The sequence below is a fragment of the Lepidothrix coronata genome, unplaced genomic scaffold, assembly GCF_001604755.1.
Source record: "Lepidothrix coronata isolate B3197 unplaced genomic scaffold, Lepidothrix_coronata-1.0 Scaffold126, whole genome shotgun sequence".
In the NCBI taxonomy this organism is placed as follows: domain Eukaryota; kingdom Metazoa; phylum Chordata; class Aves; order Passeriformes; family Pipridae; genus Lepidothrix; species Lepidothrix coronata.
Genome location: NW_016690306.1, coordinates 2,611,904 through 2,637,750, shown reverse-complemented (window position 1 = coordinate 2,637,750; position 25,847 = coordinate 2,611,904). Strand labels below are relative to the sequence as shown.

The following is a 25,847-nucleotide window of genomic DNA, read 5'->3' as shown; positions in this document are numbered from 1 at the left end:
TCTGTTATGGGTATCTTGGCTAGCCCAGAAATGAGGCACCAGAGATTCATTTAAAAATACCATTACTGGATGCAAAAAACTGTGTGCAGACTTCTCACGGGCAGCCTGCTAGGAGGCAGCTTTGGAGCTCACAGTGAAAACCTGTGTATTTTCTCTCCTTGCAGGAAACATAGTGTTCAGCAGACTGCAGAAATAAACAGAATCCTTGCTTTGTGTCATTCACAGCTTTTGTAAAAAGGATGATCACAACAAAGAGAATCTCTTCAACAGCCTAAACTATGATGTTGCTGCCAAGAAGAGAAAAAAAGACCTGCTGAATAACAAAGCCAAGACGCAATGTAAGATGTATTTTTGTGCCTTCTTTCTTTAAACAAAAGTTGATGCAGAAGAATGGAAAATGGTTCATATCTATGGCTTTTGCACAATGCATGAAGACTCTTCTAGAGTCTTGAAGGGCTTTGCACCCATGTTTGACCTAAGCAGAGAACTTGGATACAGTTTAATGTGAAGATTTATGCCCCTGTTAGTAATCCCTGTTCTGAGGAGCTGTGCTTGTTGTGTTCAAATTTTTGTCATTTGTGTTTGTCAGAAGGAGGGTAATTTTTTCCTATGGTACATTCAAATGAACCAGTTCCAGGGTTTTTTTCCCCTGTAGACTTCCTTGTGCACAACGGACTAAATTTATTCTTCCTTCCATATGCATTTTGAGCACTAATCTACATTACTGGAGGCTACAGTCCTGAATGTAAGCTTTGATCCTATCTCTGTGTGCGGAGTGCATGAAAAATGAAATAAGATTTCAGCTCACTCGAAACAATAGAAGTCTTGAAATCTTTCTGTAGGCACAGTGAGCAGCCGGGGTCTCAGTGCACTGTGGGAGGACTCGGGGGAGCCTGCAGGGACAGCAAGGTCTGTGTTGGGCTGATTGCAAGATAGGTACTGGAGTTACATGTGAAGGCTACAAATGTAAACAGACACAGAGGAAATGAGTTACAATTCCCACACTACTATTAGCTCATTGTGCATCCCCCAGGATTTTGGAAACCGATGCCAAAAGTTGGCCCCTTAGTGTATTCGGTTCTCTGAACAAACAAATGTTACCATGACAGTTTTTGGCTGGATTCTTCTGTGACTTGCCATTAAAAAGGGCTTGATGCAGGGTCAGCGTGCCTGTAACTGAGACTGGGTCTGTCCTTGGGTTCACAGTACCAGGCAGTAGCCTCAGTTCGTCGGTTCACAGGTTGCTTCAGGAGGACAATATTTACTTTAAGGAAAGGAGTCTAGCAGGGTGAGGAGGAGAACTTTTTTTACCCTAGCTGTTGAATTGCCAGTGTGTGGAGGAAGTAGGGTCAAAAGCCCGTGTGAGAATAGAGTGGGAGAATGAGCAGCATAACTGCTTATAGTACAGGCTCTTCTGCAAACTGGGTTAGCAGCATGTGGTGGGTACAGGGAAGTTATTTTGGGGAGTGGATGGGACAACTCCCATTCTGAGGGAAGGGAGGGGCAATTAGAAATAGGAAAATTTTGGTCCCAAATAGTTTTTTCTTTTTTAGCAAGTTAGCTGCAAGCACAAGCATGTTCCTCTGAGCCTGACCTCACTGCTAAAAGCTCTCTCCTACATGCCTGGTGTCTCATGACATTTTTGCTCAACTTCAAATTTGACATACAATCCCAAGCCTGTAACCAAGGTAATGAATAGTTAATAAAATCAATAACAACAAAACCTGGCTGTCAGCCACACTTACTGTCTGGGACCAAAGAAGAGGAGGTGCCATGGTATATCTGTGGCTGGCAGATTAAACATTTACAGTCCTGAGCTGTGTCAATGAAACAGAAGCCCTTTCCAAGGCTCAGGGCCGCAGTCTCAAATGAAGCTATATGGAAACAAAGCAGCTCAGCAAGTTGCTAGATTTGGTTTCAAGTGTGGTGGTGTAAACAAAATAACTTCATTTGTACTAAAAGACAGTGAATATTATGAGCAGAACAGAGATCCAGCCCTCTGATGTGGAAGATTAACTGAGCAAAATGTCTTTGTCCAAACAGATTTCCACCAGGAGAAGTGGATCTATGTTCACAAGGGAAGCACAAAAGAGGTGAGTACCTTCATAGGTTCTTTGTTCTCTTTTCTACTGGTTTTTACAAGCAGTGGAAGATCCTGTGCTGATATAAATCAGCAGAAGCTCTTAAGAGATAAGTGGAAGATCTGGCTTGTGGTTGGAATTTCAGTAATGATTTTAAGCCCCTATCAGGGGATCCAGGGCTTGCTGTACAAGGCTTTGTACATGTGTTTAAAATATGACTTGTTTGCTTCCCTCAGTTAAAAAACCCAGCCATTTGCAGGCCAAGCCATAATACTGTTCTTGGCTTTCACCCAGTACAGTCCTAACATGGAAAATCATTGGAATTCATCACAATGGCTCACTTGCACTCATGGAGAGAAGCAGCTGTAGGAGACTGCTCTGAACTCACACTATATATTGAACCCTAGGAATGTGTGGCTCATTTTCACCCATAAACTCATGGGTCATGAGCAGAGCTTGGGTCACTCTTGGGAAACTACCATAGTCTCCATTGAACCTTGCTCACTCTTGATGTCAGTAAGTGCGGCTCAGTGGGAGACAGGCCTGGCTCCTCTGGCTGTCAGCTGCTCCCATGTTTGTGCAGCTCAATTTGAGTTGCCTTGGGTCGTGTCTACCTGGTTCTGTCTCGACTCAAGTCTGCCAAAACATGACCCAGGCTTTTTTCCTTCTCAGCGCCATGGTTACTGCACCTTGGGAGAAGCCTTCAACCGTCTTGACTTCTCCAGTGCTATCCTGGACTCCAGGCGATTCAACTACGTCGTGAGGGTGAGTGAAAGGCCAGGGTTTCTTTTGCTGTGAGGCTGGTGGAGGCTCTGAACTGAGCACCAGTTGGATAATGGGAAGCACTGGCAAAGAAGAGATGTCTGAACATGCAAGTGCATGTGTTGGGCTTTGCTGCATGAAATAATTCATGGAAGTTGAATGGATAGGTGCCTAAAACCTTGTCTTTGATCTGTTAAAATGAAGGTGAGGGGAAGTGGTGATAACGTAGATAAGCTGTCTAGCATTCCTACTACTTTTCAATTGTGTAATTCATTTCTAAAACCCAGAAAGCTTGGCTTCTGAGTATGATTCTGTAGCCCCAAAAGGGCTGTCTGCAGAGGCCATAGGGCACTGGAGACTTCTTTGCACAGGAAGCTTCAGTCTGAGGGCTGTGGGGTTTTGTTTCTGTTATAGTGACACAAGAGTCTCAGAGGAGCTGAGCATTTTGGGAATGAGGGAATGGGCTGAACCTCTTGGAGGCACTGATCTAAATTTCTTTGTTAAGGATCATGGTTGCTCTTAATCCTGTGTGACTGTCAGTGGTTTCAGTGGGTGAAGCTTTTGGTTAGCCCTGACACCATTAGTTGGTAGGAAGGAGTCATCAGCCTCAGATTCCCCATGCTTGGCTTTGCATAACAGGTCAGGGCTTCTGTTTTGGCCTGGGATGGCCAAGGAGGAGGTCATGGTTGGGGGAGCTCCCGTCCCGAGGGCTGTGGGTGCTTGTATGTTTATCTGCATGTGATCTGCAAATTGATCTTGAGTTTCAGAATGCTTAGCAAGATTTGGAATTCAATAAGCTTTAAAAAAATCTGTTATTAACTTGAGGCTGTTTATAAACAGCTCCTTTTCGCATCTCATGAGCAGCTGATCACTGGTGAGGCAACAGCTGTTCAGGTTTTAGGTTCTGGAGCAGGCAGCATTGGTATTGCTTTCCCTTTGAGTCAAATGTCATGAAAAGTGTCTAAGGAAGAAGTGATCTGAGCAGGTTCACCTCGGTTTGTTCAGCTGTTGTCTAGGTGACGAGTCACCTGTGAAAACTTCTGTCACCCTGGGAAAGGGTACAGGCATTGGGGGTGATGACCCACCTGCTGTGCAGGAAGGGCAATCATTAGATATTCCACTGCAGAGGTGGTGGCAGGGAGTGGGGATGCTGAGGGAGGTAAAGCATGATCTAAGTCCATGTGAACTCAGGCTGCCATAGCTCTGCTGATCTTGGGACAACTTGTTTTCCTGCACCTTATGCAGAGGTGATCAGCAGTGCTGAGGTACTCGGTGTTTCCTCATACTGGAGATATATATATAGATATAGATATCTATATATATATATATATACATACACACACACACAGTTGTGCCATCTTCAGGTGGATTATTGTGGAAGAAACAATTCATGCCAAGGCCATAACCATTTAGTCAAATATGAAGAAGAAACATAAAATAAAACTTGCTTTTGGTGCTGCAGGTATCTCTTTGGCAGACTTTGTCTTATGGCAGTGAAGAACTCCAAAGACTCTACTAAGCCTGGCCTCAGGTCATGCTGTGCCACATGACCTCTTCTGCTGCTCAGCCCAATGTGATGGGTGTCTCCTGTGGGACTGCAATGGCTGAGCAGAAGTCCCATTGTTTTTTGGAAGAAAAAACTCAGATTTCAGTGAGGTCAGTGTGGTTTGGTGGGGGAGCTCAGGCTGATCTTGATATGAGGATTTGATACACAGCAGATCTGGGATCCTTTTATCCAAAATAAGTGTTCTGTTATGGAAATTGACGTGTCCTTGTTTCTACAAATCACCTTTCTTCTGAGCTTTTAAGAGTAGCTTCCCCCCCAGTAGTTTTACAGATACAGCACTACTGAGAAGTACGAAACTTTCTAATTGAGGCTGACTTGCGGTTTGGCGGTTTAAAGAACATATTAAATCTGGTACAATGGATCAAATATAAAACTGACTTCTTAAAATGAAAGGCTTGTATCAGCCAAGTCTCCAGTGGATAGTAGCTCATAAAACGCCTTATGCCAGATTTACTCATGAAAAGCTCTGCCTAGATGTGGATCATGTTTATGGTCCTCTGCAAGTCACAGGCCTCCTAGATCACATAGATGAGCAATCTGTCACATGGAAAATGCCTTGAACTTTGGCAGGCAAAACATTTTTCCCTTCCCTCCCTCGTTCTCTTTGGTTCCACCCATTGCTCGGTGTATCTGATTAATGTCACACTACTTAATTCATCAAGCAAATGCTTTTCAAGGAGGGAAGTTCAGAGTTAGAGGCTCAGAAAGAATATGGGGATGTCTGTAGGGAAAGAAAGGAGAGAAACAGCTGCAGGCTTCAGGTTCTGCTGGCTACACCCAAGCTTGTCCTATAGAGCTGCATCACTTGCTGATAGCAAAATGGGCTTTCAGGCTTAACATCAACTTGCCTTTTTCAAACCATTCTTAATTTCTCTGAACTTAAGTGCTACAGTGTCTTCAGTGCTGACTTCCTTGTCACAGAAGTGTCTGCTTCAGATACAATCAAAGTACACTCATAAAATGGGCACCTCCTTCAAGTGAGGAGGAGTTGTGAGCTGCAAGAAGCTTGGCGGGTATGTTTCATGGGCAAATACCATCAGCCGGAGCCAGTGAGTTCACTTAATTGAAGTGAAAGAAATTTTCCTCCAACATTAATCTTGTCTTAATTGTCTGCTGATATAGTGCTGGAAGTGCCAAGAATTGGTGCCATAACTTGGTCCTTGCTGATCTTTCAAACTTGTGCATCTGCCTGTGTGTTACAGGACAATGTGTTCCCTTTTCAGGGCTAGTAAGGAAGTGTGTGGTTGACCCAGAGGACCCAAACTGTTGTTGGTCTTTGAAGCAGCCCTGGTTTCTCTGGTCTTACAGATTTAATGAAAAGACTGGAAGCATTCTGTAAGCATAATTAATGGGAGCAGAGACAAATTGCCTGCAGCCCAGAAGTTGTTGGTTTTCCTTCAGGAACACTCTGTTCAGATGGCAGGTTTTGCACGCTGTTTCCTTCAGAAAGACTTCTCATGTGGTGGTTGTATAGTCTCAAGGGAAGGTGCTGCTTCTGATCATAAAAGCTTAGGTCAGGTTAAGCTGCATGGGCACAGCTCTTCTGGAATAACATGATCTAGGTTGTGCGCAGCCTTCTAGAGTAGTCTCTTAAATTTGTTTCTTAAGTTTTAATAGCAGTTAGCTCCAGGTGTTCTGGATTTATGCTGCCCTGAAAGAATATCAGCTGGATGCTATCTCATGGAGATCTGTCAGCTCCTGCACTGTAAATCGTTATAACTCGCCTTGCTCTTGCTCTACCTCTCAGTTGATGGTCAATGTGACATTTCAGCTACAGAAAGTGAAGGGCTGGGAGAGTAAGGTGGGGCTGGAGAAGGAATTTTTCATTGTGATACTTTTCTCTAAGCAGTCCAGATGTGAGGAGCCACATCCCCAATCCCTGGGACCTTATGGATCCCCACAGTGCAGTCCAGCTTCCCTATAGCTGGTTTGGGGTATTCAAAGGGGGATTTACACTTCAGTAGTTTGAGACTTGTGATTTTAATCACTACACAGCATTTCCCTTTTTGAGTCAAGGTTGCACCCTGCTCAGTGCAGCAGGACTGCTGAGAATTTTTTGGCTCTATATGCTATAAACCTCTAGCAGTGGTTATTTGGGGTGTGAATTGCCTGCACACCCCTGTGTTGAACCAAGACAGTGGCCAAAGTGCCATCTGGCTGTAGCAGATCTAAGCAATGCTGCACACACTAGTCATGGGTGCACAGCAGTGTGCTTTCATGGCCCTGAAATGGGGGCCCTTGTTCCCTGCCACATGCATGGCACTGTTTGCTGTTTTCTTCCTTGTGCTTATGGGAGAAGGACAACATGCTCTGCTCCTGAAGCTGAGAAGCTCGTTGTACCAACTGCTCCAGACCAACTGCTGGTGTGGTTTGAGCAGGAGCCTCATCACACTCATGGGGAAGTGAGCGAGTTATTGCCCTGCTGTGGAAGATGCTGCCTCCTGCCAGCTCTTCAGGGGCTCTGGGATAGCCCACTGCATCTCTTGCCTTTTCTCTGTAGTTTTGGCACACCTCTGATGGCAAACAAAATAGGGGCAAGGGTGTAGGAAGATTTTTTTTTCTTCTTCTTTTTAAGGAAACTACCAGGTCATCCTTTTTTCAACTTCTGAGGAGTTGAAAGAATGAATTGGGATCTAATGCCCTGTTTTCCAGAGGTGTTGTAGACTTCCCAGCTCCAGTTAAAATCAGTTGGAATGCAATTACTTCGTGTTTTTGAAAAGCAGACCTTTTAAAATTGCTCTTAACCTTTCCCTGTGCACTCTCTCCTACCATCTGTCCTTCTCAGTTGAGCGTGGGCTGGACTTAATGCAACTGCATCATAACACATGCTTGCAGCTCTCCAGCCTTTTTACCCTACTCAGCATTAATCTGAATTCATCAGTCTGCTTTTAGTCTGTATTATGCAAGTGGCAGCACTGATTTAGTTTTTTTATAATGCTATAGACCCCAATTTGGCAGTCCATTAACTGAGACCATACTCCAGGCCTGTGCCAACACTAAAAGACCCCCAGTGCACTGGAGCATGTGTTGCACAGATGGACTGAATTGCTTACCTGTTTTTTGTATATGAGTACAGAAGAATAAAGAATGTCTTTTGCTGTGGAGAGCTAGCTAGTCGCTTCAGCCAGCGGTCCCTGGGGAGTGGAGTAGTCCTAGAAGTATTCACAACATAGTTTTCATATGGAATTTCATCCTGTGTTTATTGCTGCAGGAGAAGGGAGGTGACACATGATATCTGAGCTGGTTCACTGAACATAAATTGAACCTTGATAAACACAGACAAGGCAAATTTGAATCTGTTCCTTTGGCTAAATTAATTTTGTACCAATTTAGCACTCTTCAAGGAACTGAGATTTTTATCCTCATTCTTGAGAGGAATGGCCCTGGAGTCTAACCCTTATGGTATTACATTACATGATGCTTATCATTGCATGCATTTTGGTGTTTTTAGTAATGGGCACAATATTGCTAACACTCAGCCTGGAGAAAGCTGTCTCTGTGCCAGTTCTAGAACAGTGCAATCTGGAGACAGCAGTTGTTTGTGCACAGAAGAGCTGATCTGGGTGCATGTGTGGCTAATGTACAGATGGAGTCTGGCAAATTGATCACTATAATCAAAGGTCTGAAGGCTAAACAGTTTAGTGTAAGCAGAGTATTACAGACTATTATGGGACACTGGTGGTTTTTTTTCCTACTTACTCATCCAGTATTTCAAAGAATGAAGACGTTTTATAAACTTTTCAAACATCTTCCAAGCTGCCTTGTTTTTAAGAGTATTTAGTTATTGTGGTCTCATTTAGCTGATATAGCAAGAAGATTCACTGATGCCTGTGCACCAAATATTACGCAACTCTTCTGCATCTCTTGTTTCCTCCAAAACAAGCAGCCTGCCCTTCACAGGAGTTAGCACAGGTCTTTTTTCATCTTGGGATTTTTTTTGATCATGTGAGGTGCAAGATATTAATAGAATGTAAACTCAAAGCCATCTGATGATGGTGTTGGCCTGGATATTAAACAGAAGAAGAGATCGGTCACTCTAGGCGACTTCACTGCTCCTAAGTGGCAGTCACATGCCAGTGCCCCAGATGAGCAGAGCAGGCGAGTGGCTGCAGTGATACCTCTCCCTGAGCTCCCCGCTTCATGGCAAGCTGCCGGTGACTTTTTGGATACGTTCCTGTCATTCTTGCAGCAGGGCAAACAGTTCAGCTCATGACTTATCAAGTCTTGTCAAAAGCCATCTTAGTTACTTGACACAAGTAGTTGCACCTTCTCTGGACTCTCTGTGGTGCCAGCAGTGGGATACTGGAGCTGCAGATGATAAAGGATTAATAAGCCAGTCATGCGGTAATGTGTTGATTGATTTGTAGCATAAAAGGTTTTTCCTTTCCTTTCTAAATTAAAACAGAAGGCTGTGTACATCCAAAACAAATGGACTGACACGTGGACAGTCTGTGCATTTATATAATGCTGGGGGGAAGGGAGGAGGGCTTCTAAGATCCCAGGCCACATGTTCTGCAGAGTATGATCCATAGGAAACTTCCACAGCTGTTCTTGAGGCAGAGGGATGGGGAGGAGAGGGCATCCTTTCCCATGGGAATGCTTCCTTTAGCAACTGCAGCCCAAATTCAGTATTCAGCTTGTACATGAGTCAGGAGGTCAATGAGTCAATCCTAATCAAAAGTAAAAGCAAGATTTCCATTAGAGGGAGGTTAACAAGTAAATAGGACACACAGGGAAAGGTGGTTTGGTGTTGCAGCTGTAATAGCTGAATAGGGGAGGAAATGTTGAGGGAGTAGGGGCTTGTTGCAGGGAGAGTTTGGTTTTCCTACAGTACTTAACCTTTCTGTCATGGTGACAGCATTCTGACAAAACCCATGCAACCCTGGAGTTGACGTAAATTGTGGAGTCTGATTCTCATTAATGCTCCATCAATAATGTCCCCATCCAAACAGGCATTTGCTCGTGTTCCCTTATGACACTGCTTGTTTATGCCCCAGTGAAAGATGGTGACGTTGGCTGTTTGTTCCCTTGGTGTGAATAGCAGCTGTCAGTCTGACCACTGCTCTGTGGTTTCTCTGCATCTCTGAACCATGAAATCAAGTTTCCCCACCCCCCCAAAGATAATTAAAATGCCTCTTCTTTTCCCCCACCTCTTTTGATGTGAGTTTAATTATTTGACCTCTGCTCTCCTCCCGCTTTGTGTTACTTTGCTCTGTGGTTGTGTCTTTATATTCAAGCAGCAAACAAGTCTCTGGACTGTTTTGCTGTGTCATGTGACCAGGAGTCAAGATTAGAAAGGTATCTCTGTGCTCTAAGGCTTGCAACTTCTATTTTTATCCACAGCTGTTGGAGCTGATAGCAAAGTCTCAGCTGACGTCACTGAGTGGCATTGCCCAGAAAAACTACATGAACATTTTGGAAAAAGTGGTGCAGAAAGGTAAGAAACGGAAACAGTGAGGGGGAGTCTGATTTAATCTGATGTATTTTGTGTGAACCACATCCTTGAGAATAGTCAGGCAATGCAAGATGGGTGAAGAGGGGCACCACTGCTTATTTCTGTAGTGCAGTTCTGCTTTCTTTTCCCTCAATGAAGGACTTGAGGGGAGTGGAAAGAAATGTCTGTAGGTATCTGAGAGGTGATTCCTCCTTCTCCAGCTTTCCTCGCTACCACCCCTTCTGCATCCTACTGAGTCCTGTTTCTGTCTGCAGAAGAGCTGGCTGCTCCTGCCCCCGGCTGGGCATATCTGCAGTCTCTGCTGCCGCCTTGTTACCAGCTTGCTGTCTCTAGTGCTCCCACTGCTATGGAGGAAAGGACAGCTTGAGGTGTATCCTCACCTGTTTGGGGGAATGAATTGTGGCTGAGATGTGGCACTTCCCTCATGGAATTTTAGCTCTGGCTGAGGTCTGGGAGTTGAGCGCACCCTGTTAGTACACATAATGAGAGAGAAGGTTCTGAGCTGTCTCCCAGCACATCAGCTGGGGTAGATGGGGAAGAGGTGCACATAGATAACCTCTCGCACAATGTTGGAGGGGAAGACTGGCTGGTTGCCAGTGGCTGGAAATGGGAAGTGCTGCAGAAATGGCAGATCTCATCTGCTTATCCTGGGAGGATCTCTTTCCATCTGCTGTCTAACCTGCTATGCCTGGCTAATGTTTAACTGCTTTCCTCTATAAAGAAAAGCACAGGCTGGCTCTCTTGGCCTGTGAGGTTAAAGCAAATAACTTGGCTTGCCTGAGAAACATGTAGATTCAGGGAAGGATTTTCACAGTTCCCAATTTTAACCTTTCCTGTTCTTCCAAAGTCCTTGAAGATCAACAGAACATCAGGCTAATACGGGAATTGCTGCAGACCCTCTACACATCCCTCTGCACGTTAGTTCAACGGGTTGGCAAGTCTGTCCTGGTTGGAAACATCAACATGTGGGTACACAGGATGGAGAGCATTCTCCACTGGCAGCAGCAACTGAACAACATTCAGATCACCAGGGTAAGCACAAATCCTGAAAGCTAAAAATATTGTGACTCCTTCATGAAACCTTCTCGCGTAGCAGTTCTTGTTTGGGTGACTGCTTCCCACTGTACTCCCAGTGCAAGCACAGAGTGGAAGGACCTCGAGTTGCCAAAATAACTGAATGCATTCCTAGCATTATTTGCGTCTCTTAATTCAAACTCAATGTACATAACCCGGGATCATGCTCGAGGTTACTGGTCACAGACTGTGGCTTGACTCTGTACTGGCCGTGAAGTGCTGTGTGAACAGAGCTGGGCAGGAAACCACCTCCCCCTCTTCAGTCTTCAGAGACAGGGCCTCAGTATGAAGAGTCAACTCAGTCTTTTTCGAATTGAGAAATTGACTTCAAAACTTGTTTATCAGATAGTTGAGGTTTTTAGATTTGTTTAATCTGTAAATTAAATGCAAATTTCTAAATAGCTGCATAACTTCATGCTTCCTGGCTGAAAATATCAATTATTCTTCCAATAGTCTGGAGCTACCTGTTCCAGCTGGACGAGTCCTGCTTTCACAACATGTGTTTTTTCAGCAGCATCTGTGGGGATGGGAAGGATGTGTTAGATAAATTCCTAACCTGGCTTTGCATGGGAATCAAATTTGAACTTGCTCCATATCACAGAAGGTTTGATCTTGGGATAGACCATCTGGTCCAACCTCCTTTCTGAAGCAGGGACACCAATAACATGTTGCCCAGGACTACATCTAGACTTTTTTTTTCCACCTCAAATGGATGCCTGGTGAGCACTGAAATGCTAAAGCTTTTCCTCAGTGCTGATACCTGTGTTGGTGTTCCCTTTTGTAGGACTCTTCTGCAGTGAACTGAACTGTGAAATTCCCATTTAGGGAGACCAAGGCATAGCCCGAGGGAATATAAAAATCACCTCTTTCCCTGGTGGCTCAACCAGAAAGGCATTCGCAAAGGAATAAGCAAAGGGCCTGCTTTCAAAATTTTACATGATTGTGTTCTCTGGGAACACCAGGAAACAATCTTCAGTCCTTCAGTTAGAGTAATGCAGGGAATAAGGTGTAGAAGGTGAACTGTGAGACGTCCCCAGGGAGTTTGAGGAGCTGCAAAAGTAGCAGTGCATTATCTGATGGTGGTCTCTGCCCCACCTCTGCTGTGTCTCCTGGAGTCCCTCTCTTGAAAAGGGCTGCAGCTCCTTTGCCTTGCAGGGGAACCACTGGCCTGTGGTGGGGTGGCTCCTAGGGCTGTGAGCTGGGGAGCCATGCAGTGCCTGGGCACTGCCAGGGGCATTTTCACCCAAGTATCTGCTGCCCTGAGGGCAGCAGAGGTCAGGACCTACCTCCTGCTGCTCAGCTCAGTAGTACAATGTGGGGTTTTCCCTCTTGGGATTCAAAACACAGACAAGCATGCCAAAGAACTCTGCCTATCCAGACAAAAGTGTGTCAAAATATTGCTCGTGAAAGAAACAGCCTTTTATGCATACTTACTTATATATAGGTTTAGAGACACTCTTCAAAAATAAAATAGATGTAGAGCTTGGAAAAAAAAAATTCACGTGTCTGAAGATAACTTCAGGTCAAGCTAGAACAAAACCAGCTGCGTTCAGAGAAAGGACGAACAAGCTCAGCTCTGTGCAGCCAGTTACTTACAGTGCACTGAGTGCTTGTGGTGTTTCTGGATGGGGGAAATGTCTTGCAACACCCAAGACCTAAACCATTTTAAAAAAGAAAAATTTGCAAAATATTGTGTGTGCTAGAGCTGCTTTAAAAAAAAAAAAAAGACAAACCTCTGTACAGAAAGTGACAGCATACCAATCTGTTCTGATCTAATCTGTGTTCTTTCTCCAAAAAAAATAATGTTTGAAAAGTTCTGCAATGGAACTGTGAGAGAAAAGAAGTAGCCGATAAGTTTTTGGCCCTGACTCAGAAAACCTGTAAGGATTTGTTTGAATCATACAGGTTTCCTCAGAAAAAAGGCAGAAGCATGAGCTTTGGGGTTTTTCTGACCCAAGAGTTCCTGAGGTTATTCTTGCCTGTTGTGCCCTAGCAAAGCTTATATGTGGAGAGAGTGCAGGAGAAAGCAAAATACAGGCTGGCAAGGAAGATTACTGGGAGGTGGACATCAAGGATCCAGCGCATTCTTCCCACCTCAAAAAATGACCCAGGCTGTCATGGGAGGAAGTGTCCTCTGGAGATGGTGAAGACAGTTCACTCCTTCTGGAAGGGTTGTTTCAGATCTGCCTTGCTGGTGGAGATGGCCAGAATTGATGTCTTGGTTGAAAAGCTGTGGTCCTTGCAGGCACTGGGCCGTGCTGTGTGGTCCAGGCAGGAGGGAGCTGCTGGTGTACAGGCATACTTGTTGTTCCTATGGAGTCTCACATGCAGTGGGATGGCTGGAGACAGAACTGTATGATTAAAAGCAGCCTCATGCAGTGTTCCCCTGATGATGGCAGTCTGTGTGCTGCTTGTTTGAAACAGTTAATAGCTCTGCCAAAGGCGAGGTGGGTGCTGTGACTCTGCAACTTAAAATAGCAGCATTTCTGTGCAGGGTAGATGATGAACTTGGCACATCTATCTAACATTGTTTCTTTGTTGGGGCCCAATCCTAGAAGCTGCTGTTTGCCTTAATAAGGCTGGAGCTGGTTTTGAAGCAGCTGGAGCCTGTGTTATGGCCCTTGCTGATGCCTCACTCCTCTGTATGCCTTGGATTTCTGCTGAGTGCAGGACCTGCAGATCCATTTTGGTCAATTTTTCCTGGAACTGTGCCCCTTGTGGGCTTGTAAAACAATCCTGTGTAGACCAAGCAAAGGTGGATGGGAGTGGCTTTTGTCTCTTAAGGCTAGGATGTGCTTTGGTGTGGCTGAACAGCATGGAAAACCAGGGCTGCAGCTGATGGGAAGGGGGCAGGTCCTTCAAGTGTTCCCAGAGGAAAAGTTAGCCTTGCCAGCAGTGACCTGAGAAGCCATGCAGGGAAAAATCCTGCTGTGGGTACTCACCAGCCACTGCTGTGGTTACAGCAGGATCCTGTGATGACAAGCTAAAACACGTCAGAAAAGTATGAGATTCCCAGCAATGTGTGTAACTGGAGCTGGACTTGAGAAGTAATTCTCATCTCCCTCACAGTGGAGAGATCTGGATGGTCAGTAGCTGATACCATGATGTCCTGCTGTAGTGAAAGCTGATGGTGGTGCTTCTGGGAGCAGAATTTCATGAGTAGGGAGGTGGGGTGGACAAAAAGGAGTGAAGGAGGCTTGGACTGTAACTCTGCTTCTAACTATTGTAATACAATTATGTGTCCTATTCCTTAAAGATCTCAAACTGTTCTGGGGTGGAAGGTCAAATGTTTTTGTATAAAATGCCTTCTATATTCAGAAAAAGGAACTGCTGCTTTGTTCTTTGTGTGAAGAATAGTGCTTAAAAAGCAGTAACTCTACTGCAAGCTAGGATTTCTTGGTTTTTCAGCTTCCTGGTAACTCAATTTTGTCTGTCTCTTCCAGCCTGCCTTTAAAGGAACCACTTTCACCGACCTGCCATTGTGTTTACAATTGAACATCATGCAGCGACTGAGTGATGGGAGGGACCTGGTTAGCCTTGGTCAGGTGGCTCCTGACCTGCAAGTCCTCAGTGAAGACCGGCTGCTATGGAAGAAACTCTGCCAGTACCACTTCACGGACAGACAGGTACAAGGAGGGATGCATCAGGTCCTTGTTGTACCCCACTAGCAACCAAACACACAGGGGAAGGACACTCTTACTTGACTATCTCTTGGATCTAAGGACTGTGTTGATAATACAAGCTGGCGTGGGAATGGCTGTGAAGATGATTTATATAGAGGATTTTACATGCCACAACAATGATTCCTGAAATAGGAGCTTGAGGAATTAATCTTACAGGAACTTCACCTAATCCAGGTGGCAAAAACTGCAAGTCATGCAGTGGCTCCTCACCCCACGTGTGCAGGGAAAACACGCAGGCAAGCTCCAGCAATCACCCTGATGTCCCAGGGACTGACACCTCACAGAGGGTGGGTGAGGTCCATGAGCTCTTTTGCCCTTTAGAGCAAGAAATCCCCTCTGAGCTGTTTTGTGAGTGACGGAATGGTATGTGGAAAACAGCCCTGCTGCTACCCACGTTGTACCTGTGTAAACATCTCTGGCCCTTTGCAGGCTGGTAATCGTGTGGGTTTGTCTAAACTTAAAAACAAACAAAAATCTCTGTTTATGGGTGAATGTCTGGGGTGTTTATGGGAGATCTCTGCACTTCAGGGGCTATGTGCCAGATTTCTTTACTGACTCGGCTTTATTTACTCACTCTGGATCTGACTTTGACTTTGGGGAAGTTATTCCTATTAACAAGCAAATTCAAATCCAGCCTCTGCAACTAATGAACCCTAAAAGAAAGATGGGTATCTCCTAAGCTAATGTAATAAATCACTGACTCTTAGAGTCAATGAAGAAGCAAAATACTTCAACTTCTGAAACTGTTAAATGCAACTGTATTTGCTGTCCTGCCAGCCAGAAACAGTGGCCAAAGTAGTATGAAATAGCTCCCAGGGTTTCAGGCTTCCTACAGTAAAGTTCATGAAATGGGAACAGACCCTCATAATGGTATGTTCCCATCAGGAAGGTGCTTATAGCTGGATATTCAAAGAGTGAGCTTTCTTGGTGTTACAAGGGAACTGTTATGGGACTGGTGAGGATGACATGTGAGGGAAAGGGGAATGTCATAAGCTGGAAAGAACAAATCATTATTTTTTTGACCTGCTACAATTATGATTATCTTTGCTTTAAGATTCGCAAACGGCTGATCTTGTCTGACAAAGGACAGCTGGATTGGAAAAAGATGTACTTCAAGCTTATAAGGTGTTACCCACGGAAGGAGCAGTATGGTGACACACTGCAGCTGTGCAGGCACTGCCACATCCTCTCATGGAAGGTAAGAGGTGCTGGTGGGACAGACTCAACTGGGATAGGAGCCATGGGGCACCCAGTGCTTCCTCTGATTGCAGCTGATTTAGGGTCCTGCAGTTCCTTTGCCTGCATAGCCTAGTGAATTGTAACATCTTAGTCCTCCCTCAGCTATTAAGACCCTTTCTCTTTTGGGCCTCACAGGGATCCCATCTCTATCTTGAACAAGAGTAGTGTCCATTGGGGCTGGAGGGGAGGGAGTTGGGCATGCTGTGGGGCTACCTGCAAGAAATCATTTTGGCATTGCTAGCAGCTTTCTCCACCCATTACATGGAGGTCTTGGCAACAGGATCAGCTGGAGTGAAAGCTGATGGCTACAAAATGGCCCAGGACAAAAATCTGCTGGCCTCTGTGGTAATATCCAAGGCATGTCTCTAGAGTTAAACTCCTGTAGCTGATGGCAAGCTCTAGCCTCTCTTCCCTCAGAAGAGAGGAAAAGAATGAATTGGATCTTTGCTGATTTCTTTTTTTTTTTTTTTTTCCCCCACGACTTGCCAGTAGCCCCTAAAATATGAAGCCCAGTTCTGAGCTGTCTGTTATTCTGGGCTCTACTCTGTTTGCACATGGGATGTCTGGCAGAGGGGCAGTGCTAAGCTGACTGATCCTTTGGCACCCTTTCTGCAGTCTCTCTAAATGGAATTGTTTTCTCCTTTCCCAGGGTACTGATCACCCCTGCACAGCCAACAACCCAGAAACCTGCTCCACCTCTCTTTCACCACAGGAGTTTATCAACTTGTTCAGGTTCTGAACTTGGGTCACTGCAGCTTATGTGATTCTTACAGGACACTTTATGCCACTGAGCTTGGACACTCCATTTGTAAATAGTGTAAATATTCGTGTTTGTTGGAAGCTCCTGAGTCAAGGAACAAGAAGATCTTGGAGGTGAAAGGTGAAATTGCTCACTGACATGCAGCACTTAAGGAATACAGACTTCCATAGGACTGGTGTATAAATACAGTGTGTTGTACAGAGTCCCTTTTTTATCATCAGAGTACAATATACAGGGCAAAAAACTTCATTTTTTTGTCTTTTAGAAGTTAAAAATGAATTTGCCCCACAACCATTTGAGAACTCTTGGTTTGTTTCTAATAGAGAGAAAGCAATATGAGGCTAGGACTGTTGAACTGTTCCTCCATCTGGTTTTATTTAGCATACATATTTATAAATATGACGTTTTAAAAATATTTATGAAAAATATCCCTGTGACAAGTTTAATAATACTTTTATGCTTTTAAAAGGACACATTCTGAAATACTTAGGATAGAACTCTAGCCTACTTGCAAGACAGAATCGCAACATACCACTTTCTACCTCTAACAGATTGAGTACCTTTCAAACAAAAATCCAGTGTACAATGTGAACTTTTGTATTTTGTACAATGATTTAAAGGGAAATGTTTGTGATAGTAAGCATCTTTTCTTGTACTAGTGCTTACCTCTTTACATTAGTTTTCTCGCTCTACTCAGTGCTTGAATGCCTAGATGATAGGCACCATATAAATACCTAAGACTTTACTCCATCCTCTTTAAATTTGTTGGCTTTATGAAAGACTAAGTAAAAGGGAAAGGAGAAACCACAAGGATGACTATTATCTATAAGGGAGGAAGTTCTATTATAGGGGAAACAAAGGACTGGATTTAATCTCACAAGGTAGATTTGTATCAGCTCCACTGGGCGAATTGCACTGGTTTAAATCCCAAGTAAAGTTAGAGTCTGTTTTTTTTAAGCCTGTGTTTTCCAGCATAAACACTGCTCTGTATTCCCACTGCTGTCAAGTGAATTCAGTCATCTGGGAGCTGGTAAAATATAGGGAGAACTGGGCCATTGAATCTTGTGAAATGATGCGGTTTTTAGTCACTGGAAGACTGGCAGCAACATGTTTATTTTCAGACTATTGGAGTTTAGGGAGTGATTATTTAGTAGTCAGGACTGGGGTCAGCAAGGGATTTCCAACAGGGCGCTTGACACATCTTTGGTTACTTCTTCATGCTAGTGGCAAAGACCCAAAGACCCTAATCCCTTCTGCTTCCAGTGCTGAGCTGCTTTATGGGATCTTCTAACCCTAAACTAGAGCTAAATTTTCAGTCCTACGGAGTAAGTGGCCACTTTGCTGTGGCTGTGATCTGGCTCACTGTCTCCTCTGCATACGATGCTTCACTTTTCCCTACAGTGGAGCTTGAAGCGTCCAGCTCATACAGAGCAATTTGAAAACCTGCAGTGGAAAGTTTTTGCTGTTTGCCAGTAGATGTCCTGTATAGCACTTTCTCTGTGCATGATGTAAGCAGGATACCTCGGAAGGGTAAATATTTAGTGGGTTGTGTGTGATTATGTACAAAGAATTGTGAGGAAGAGGAGTACTCAGGACAATTCAGGAAGAACTACTTGAGTTAATTACTGTTAAATATTCTGTTCCTTTTTTTACATTTTTATAACTGACTTTCAACACTTTTCTGCAACTGTTTGTATTTAAAAATTATAGTATTTGCATTTTTGCAAACTAAATCACTTTGCATACTCTTGGAAGAGACACAGAAAGGGAAAAAAAGCTGCCTCTAGATGGAGCAGTGGGGAACAGGGGAGGAAAACAAGGAAAATGCTGACAAGAACTTCCCTTCTCCTGCCACCTAACAGCAAATCCAAGTTTTTACTCTTCCAGAGCCTGTGCCACCCTTAGCCATGGCCCAGAGCTCAGCAGTCTCCAGAGATAAGGAGAAAACATGTGCAGGATAGGGAGCTTTATCTTAGTGTCGATGCCCCCTCCATCAGTTTGACTGCTGGTAGAAAGCATAAGCCTGCTGATCATACTCATGTCAACTGAAAGTGATTTAAAAGCTGTTACCTTGGAAAAATAAACTTGTGCTTGTCTGGGGGAATGTTTGTGAGTGAAGGAGGCCAGTTTCTGTTTTCATTACTGCATTGATGGTGAGTAGACAAGGCTGAAATCTGGCTTGCTGAGTGAGGACACTAAGAACAGAAACTTGCAAGTGAAGTGAGTGAAGCATTGCCACTGAATTGAATTTGAAGGGTCCTGTAGCTCCTTTTTTCAGCAGTGAGAGGATCTGTCCCTCTTGGCATCTTCTGTTTCCAGCTCTGACTTGGGATTGGTTTGTTTCATAGTTTTGTGTCTGCCACCCATCGTGAGCCAACCTGTTGTGATGGGGAGGCAGGAGTATTTTGGTATGAAATGTTGGGGGGTTATGCCCAGTCTGCACCTGTGCTTAGCAGATGACACCCACTGTGAGATGGTGACACTGAATGAATGTTAAACTCAGGTTTGAATCTGGCCTAGTGCATTGCCTGTACAGCAAGACAGAAAATCTCAGCATTGAGCTGCGATTGGGGAATGTCTCAGGTGTAGCCATCGCCTCTATCAACTCTTCACTTGCCTTGAGCAAAGAGTTTATTCTGTCTTCTGCCCAGAGAGTGTGGGTCGTGCTGACATGTGCAACTGAGGCTCCTATTTATAAAGCTTACCTCAATTAGTGTGTTTTTTACTTCCTAACACTGGAAGGGTCAGAGTGCTGAAGATGATTTGTTAATACATAGACACTTGTGTGTTGCTTGTGTGAGGTCTTAAGATATTGCTGTCAGTGTCCAAACCAGCAGAACACCAAGCAACTACTGTACTGGAGAACAAAACAGGCTAAACAAAAAGAAACAGAATAAGCCTTATTCAGTTACTGCCTCAGTCATTACCCTTCTGCTGCAGTAACTGTCAAAGACGACCTTGGTCTCTTTGGAGACTCATTGTTTCTCAAGTGGCTGGTACAGGGAGATGTTGTGGTGAATTCAGTCCTCTTAGTTTGTATTTAAAACAAAATGCTGTTGCATCCAAATACCTTACTCTAACCATTTATAAACAAAGCAATCAATATTTTAGCAGTGCAAAGGCATCTGCTTGGCTGAGGATGGCAGAGTAACAAAACTGACAGTGATAACAGGGGTTCCAGGCAGAATGGTTTTAAGGCTGCTCTCATGCAAAAAGGACCTCTTTATTTTAAGACAATTGTGGCAAGGCTGTTGTTGAAGGGAAAACAGACTTTTTCTTGTATTTTGGAAATAATAGAATGTTCTTTACAAATGACATTTCACCTTCCAGTTAGTTGATGCATTCCCATTAGACATGGATCAGTTCTTATACTAGAAAAGGAGAGTTTTTCCTCTCTTCGGGGTTTTCTCTTGCCAGCATATCCAGAGAAATCTCATTGTCTTCAGAGGATGTGTTAACTAGTACAACAGCATAGAACATGGTGCTGTGAAGAGAAAAAAATAGATCCATGCAAGGGAGGAGGCTTAGGAAGAGAGAGATCCCAGGGATCTGTTTCAGCTTTCTAGAGGAGGCAGGTGTTTGGAGTTGGTTTTGGTGTGATGGCTATTTCAAGAGGCACAATTTCAGCTGTACATACCTTAAGCCATTTATACTAACTATGGTATGCTAAAGTTTGATCATAAAATGTGTGTACCTCCTCTTATGTTTTTTGGGTTTTGGGGTTTTTTTGTTTTTTTTTTAACTGTGGGAGTTTCTACATCCTTTTATTATGTAAAGTGATTAGGAAAATATGTATTGCTCTGGAGACATTGCTTTGTATGTAAACATTTAATTGCACCCTGCCACTTTCTGTATATGGGAATATATTTTTTATTATTTGTCTTTGCCCCTGGGTTTTAAACTGTTTGTATTCCCATATCTGTTTGACTTCAGTTACTCTTGTGAATCTGTCACCTTCTAGAACATATGCAGGTACTAAACCAGCTTTTCTTGCCCAGAAAATTCCTTGGCCTTCAGTAGCTCAAATTTCATTTAGAGCAGGAACATTTCAAATTCTGTTGTGTAGCAAACAAATCAGGTGTGCTGTTTCACACTGATCTCCTGGTCGGTACAGCAAACCAGCATTGTCCTCCTTTGTTTTTACAAACCTGTTGCACGGCTTCCCTGTAGATCAGCACCTTGCCAAAAAGACATAGCTTTAAATTAAAATGCCCTTCTTTCTAGCTGGCCTGTTTACACAAGCCCTGTGGAGCTAATGGCTGATCAGGTTGGTATAGACTGCCTTGTACAAGGTTTGGGACTCTGGTGTTCTGCTTGTACTGCTTTTCTCAGCTCACTGGTTATAATGATGCTGGTTAAAGGCTCTGAAGCCATGGTCAGCCATTCACACAGCTGTCAGCACGTGGCTGCTGGGCTCTATGAGTGTCTTTACCAGCACCTAATTTCTATTCTGTATCTTCCTCCAGTGATTTCACTGATGACAAATTGGCTTTGCAGGATCTGGCCCTAGGGAGAACAAATCCATCTTGTCCTTGACACATGCAGTCTCTATTACATAAATAGCCTGAACCCCCTCTATTGACCAAGTGCTGCTGCTTCTCCTCCTGAGAGGGCAACTGAGGGTAGAACTTGCATTTGTTTAGCCATCATGTGCTGCACAGAATGCTAACAGGTCTGCTACCAAGAGAGCATTTTAATTCGAAATAGTAAATATGCTCATCTTTAGGAACTAATCTACAGTAATTATAAATATGTACTTATATATGGAAGAGAGCGTGTGTTGTTTTTTTTTCTTAAAGTTGTAACTAGAGATGATATGAAGTGAAAGGCATCCCTTATATAAGACTTCTGTTTAATATTATTGTGTGGTTAAATCCTTCCATTATAAATTTGCACACTTTTTTCCTCTTCCCTTGCATGTTCAACTCTGATTTTTACAGCTGTTCTGTGCAGACAGTAATGTATTTTTGTAAAACATTTTTGACACTGAATTGCAATAAATGTTCAAACAATGTGAACCACAGAATTTGTTGTCTCATTGCTTCCAAGTTGGTGACCTTATCAGCCTTGAGCTTTTGGTGACTGTAAGCAAAGACTTCTGCAGGAACATCCAGAACTTGGCTTGTTGTTGCAGCAGATAGAGCTGTTGCTTCATCATGCCTCAAAGGGAAATGAGCCTTCGTGTCTTAACAAAAACTATGCTCACATGCAGCTTGTCCTTGTGAGTCTGTACTCACCCAAAGCACAGGAGTGATTGCTGGTCCAGAAGAGATTGCCAGTGCTCACACTGATCTGAGACCTTCAGCTCCAACTTCTGGCTTACAAAATGTTTTTTTATGGACATGTTATTCAAGTAACTTTGATTTTTATTTTCCTTTAATCTTTTTTTTTCAGGTGCAATTGCATCTCGTTAGTGTCAGGACTGCAAACAGTCTGACTCAGGCTCTTGCTCAGAAGGAATGTGAGTAGGAGCCCACTGAAGCAACTGCTAGTAAATTGTGGAAAAGCAGTTGAAAAGGCAAATGATGCATGTCTCTATTTGAAACAGGAGAAGTTATGATGGTAAAACAGGATTACTTGCCTTGTGAAAGCTATGCCAGCTATGAAAATAAGTACAAAATGCAGATGTTTTGTTTTCAATCTCATTTGCACTGTCAAGTAAGGTATGCTTGAGTGCTTCCCTAAGTCTTTCTGCAGTTATGCTGTGACTCGGGTCTACAGTTGCCCTCCCCAGTCAAAAGTCTCTGGAAACATGGGATGGCACAGTTGACAAGATCACCAGAGCCTTTTAAACAAGGGGATGAGAAAGCTGTTGTCAAGATACTCAAACTTTCTTGAAAATATTGAATTCTACTTATTTTAATAGACTAAATGTACAAAGACTAAATCCTTTATGGAGAATATGGGATCTTAGGAATATGTTGGGTCACTGAGGTCTGATTATAATTCTTCCCATTTTCATATTAGTGCTGTTAACACCTCCACCCTTTTAAGAATACTCAGGGATAGATGGAGAGGCAGCCTGAAGCATGGATGAGGTCCTGCCCTGATCAATGGTAACAAGTCACCCTGTATAATTCCTTGGAGTGCCCTCACTTTCTGGCTTAGAGCCTAACAAAGAAGTACAGTTAGGGCAAAAAGCATTTTGAAAACTACACAATGAATATTAAAATTATGACTTTGCTTTGCCCTACCTTTCCCTAATCTTCATTTCTGTTTCTCTGCTTTACAAGGTGGGTGGAGTGAACCCCAGTGAACCATGTAGGGGGTTGATTGATTTATTTTTGACAAAACCAGAGCTGCTTCTGTGATCCAAATTGCAGACATTGGAGAGAGCTGTTTTCTAAAAGGCTCTATAAATAACTCATGTGGGTTCAAAGGCCTTCCCTAAGCTGGAAGGACACCAGTTCACCCCTCACCATTCTTGATGTGTAGTATACTGCACTTTCTAGTTGAAAACAAACTAATGTCTTTTTAATATGTTTTCCTTGGATAGTTTCAGTCGTGGTCAGAACAGGCCTTGAATGCAGAAGGCAGCACCCACCAGTTTGTGACCAAGGTGGCAGGTCCATCCCAGCCCCCCACAGAGGTGCTGCTGCTTCCATGCAACAGCTGGAAGTGGGTGGCAGGACGGAAAGACAACCACTCCAAGCTTCAGGGGATAAATAAACAAACCACCCCACAGGGTTTGCGTTCATAGACAGAGAAACGCAGTCAGCACAGGAAATGTGAGTTCTTCCTTGTTACAGCACACCAGGAATTTGGACTTAGTTTAACAGGGCTTTTGAGGATTGGGTTAAGCTAATTCTTACCAGCATTTATTTTTGTTCTTGAAGTGCATAAAAAATTATGTCTCTGTGGGTAATCTCTGATGTGAATGGTGCGTGTGATAAACTGTCAGTCAAGGAGGTGCCTCACTCCCTGTCTGTGCCCTGCACCAGGCCAGGGTGGGCTGCAGTTTTGTTTTCTGCTTGCTTTGCCTCCACAGGCAAAACTCACACTTTTGTGAGGCGTTTAGCTCATGTTCCAAATCAGAAATCTCTTTCTCTCCTTCCTCCCACTTGCTGTGGCAGCCCAGCTGGCGAGAAGTGTCAGAGGAGGATACACACCCACAGGGGGCAATTGCCTGGCTTAACCTGGGGCCAGCCTCCAGCCCAACCACGACCCAGCCTAAGCTGATGGGAGCCCCTTTGGATCTGGTCATGACTGTACAAGCATTTAAATGCTGTCCTAGGCTGGGACCCAACATGCTGTGGCCTTGCCTTCCCAGCATGAGGTGCTTCTTGGTATCACAGCCATGGCTTTTTCTTTGGGGTTTGGGGCACATTTTGTCCATGGGTCTCCCACCAGTATCTGACCATGGTTTTCAACATGGGTTCTCTCTTAAATGACTTTCTCTCGATCTTTTTATAGCTCTCTCACTGAAGTGGAATTTATTCTTTCTTTTTTTAATATAGCAGGAGGTGTAAATCCAGATAAATATAACTCCTGAGGGGGGGATCAACCTGTCCGTGCCGTGGCTCAGCAGCGCCTGTGTTGCTGCTGGTGTATATAAAGCAACCAGCAGCCTTTTTAAACTTCTGAAATTGAAGTAATTTTTATTTTTTTACTTATAGAAAATTAAATGGTTCTCATTTAAAAGAGCTGGCTCCTGGTGGTAGGTAGAAACCTACAATCTTACCACACACTTTTATATTTAAAGCCTCTATTTTTAACCCAATGGTGGGATTCAGGGTTAATGCTCGTTAGATCTGTGTCTAGACAGTTGTGAAAAACAGGAAATGAATTACATTATAGTACGAAAGGAGAATTTAACCTTTTCTCTCCTCACTAACACATGTGACTGGGGAAAATATGTTACAGCAGAGTATTTTGGAAAGTTTAAGGAAGTAGAAAAATGAGAAGGAAAAAAAAAAAAAGCTGTGTTTCCACAAGGCCTCATGGGAATTATTTCACAGAAAATAATGCGCCAGACTCTGCCCTCATCTACACTCGGGCAGTAATTTGTTTCCTCTGGTCCCTGTGGAAAAATTGCATTTTATTATTCCCTGCTTATGCTAAGCATTCAGAAGGAGGAAAAGCCAAGTGAGCCAGTTTCACACACATGCATGAGCACGTGAGGCAGCTGCCAGAGAGCAGCCACCGCACACCACCCGTCCTGGGCACAGGGAACCAGGCTGAGAGCTTTATAACACCTCTGGCCATAACAGCACCTTGCACCCATTCTCCTCAGGCTGCCTAAGGCCTCCAGGCTCTTTAAAAATATTTACAAAGTTATTTATACTTTATTTGAACTACAGACTGCAAAAATGCAAAATTCCCTTGCTTAGCCCTTCAGGAAAGTAAGAGCCTGAAGGCTCATTGGCCTCAAGGCAGCAGCACAGTGATACTGCTTCTGGCTGCTGACCTCCAGGGTAAGACCCCAGCTTTAAAGGGCTGTTGCAATGAACCCAGAGTGTGAATTAAGCCTGAACCGGTGTGGACAGCTGGCCTGCTCATAAAGAGCTGGAAAGCAAAGGTCTGGGTGCTCTTTACCCACTTATCCTCCATTCCCTGCAAAATGGCTGTTGTTTGGACTGCAAGCATCTTCCATACTGCTTCTGAGCTCTTTCCTCAGCCCCCAGTGTGCCCCCAGTAGTGTATTTTTAAGGCATTCTCAATAGTCCCCAGGCCCCAGGAGGCGGCAGAGGCACCAGGCAAGTGCCTGCTCCATTGCAAAATCACTGGCCTCCCCTGGATCCTACATCTCCCTCTGTGCCCACTTTTCCCCAGGGATGCTGCAGGCCCTCACACACAATCCCACTCCCATCTGCCACAGACAGCGCTTGCCCAGTCGGCTGCCACCACAGGGGCAGCCATGATAGCACATTTCTTGTGCCCGACTTGCCTCCCTTGTCTGCAACTCTTTGCTGGAGGCAAATGTTTACGCTCACCATACACACTGTCAACTGGCCAGAAACATTAATATCCGCATGGCAGAGCAACAAAGCCTTCCCAAGGATCCTTCGCGCCGCTCAGCCTGGGCTTTCCCACCCCTGCCCTCCTGGGACACCCACTGGCTTCAGAGCTGCTGGGAGCATAGAGAAAAGGGATTAGGTCCTCCTGAGGACTGTTTATTTGCTTAGTTTTATCATGATTTCTTTTAATTTTGAAGGCACATGAATATGAAGTGTACAAATCACTGGGATAATACTGCAGCTAATTTTATGGCGTCTTTAGCACCATC

General features: G+C 44.1%; 1 protein-coding gene across 1 annotated transcript in view; it reads left to right on the top strand.

Moving 5' to 3' along the window:
- Positions 1-21,644, top strand: part of FBXO32 (F-box protein 32) — a 24,761-nt gene extending 3,117 nt beyond the window's left edge. The window contains exons 2-9 of the mRNA XM_017826427.1: positions 226-338; positions 2,044-2,093; positions 2,754-2,846; positions 9,754-9,847; positions 10,713-10,897; positions 14,383-14,565; positions 15,677-15,820; positions 16,511-21,644. Of these exons, the coding sequence (XP_017681916.1) occupies positions 226-338; positions 2,044-2,093; positions 2,754-2,846; positions 9,754-9,847; positions 10,713-10,897; positions 14,383-14,565; positions 15,677-15,820; positions 16,511-16,600 (952 nt within the window). The 3' untranslated portion in view covers positions 16,601-21,644. The remainder of the gene's footprint in view (positions 1-225; positions 339-2,043; positions 2,094-2,753; positions 2,847-9,753; positions 9,848-10,712; positions 10,898-14,382; positions 14,566-15,676; positions 15,821-16,510) is intronic.
- Positions 21,645-25,847: the final 4,203 nt, after the last annotated feature.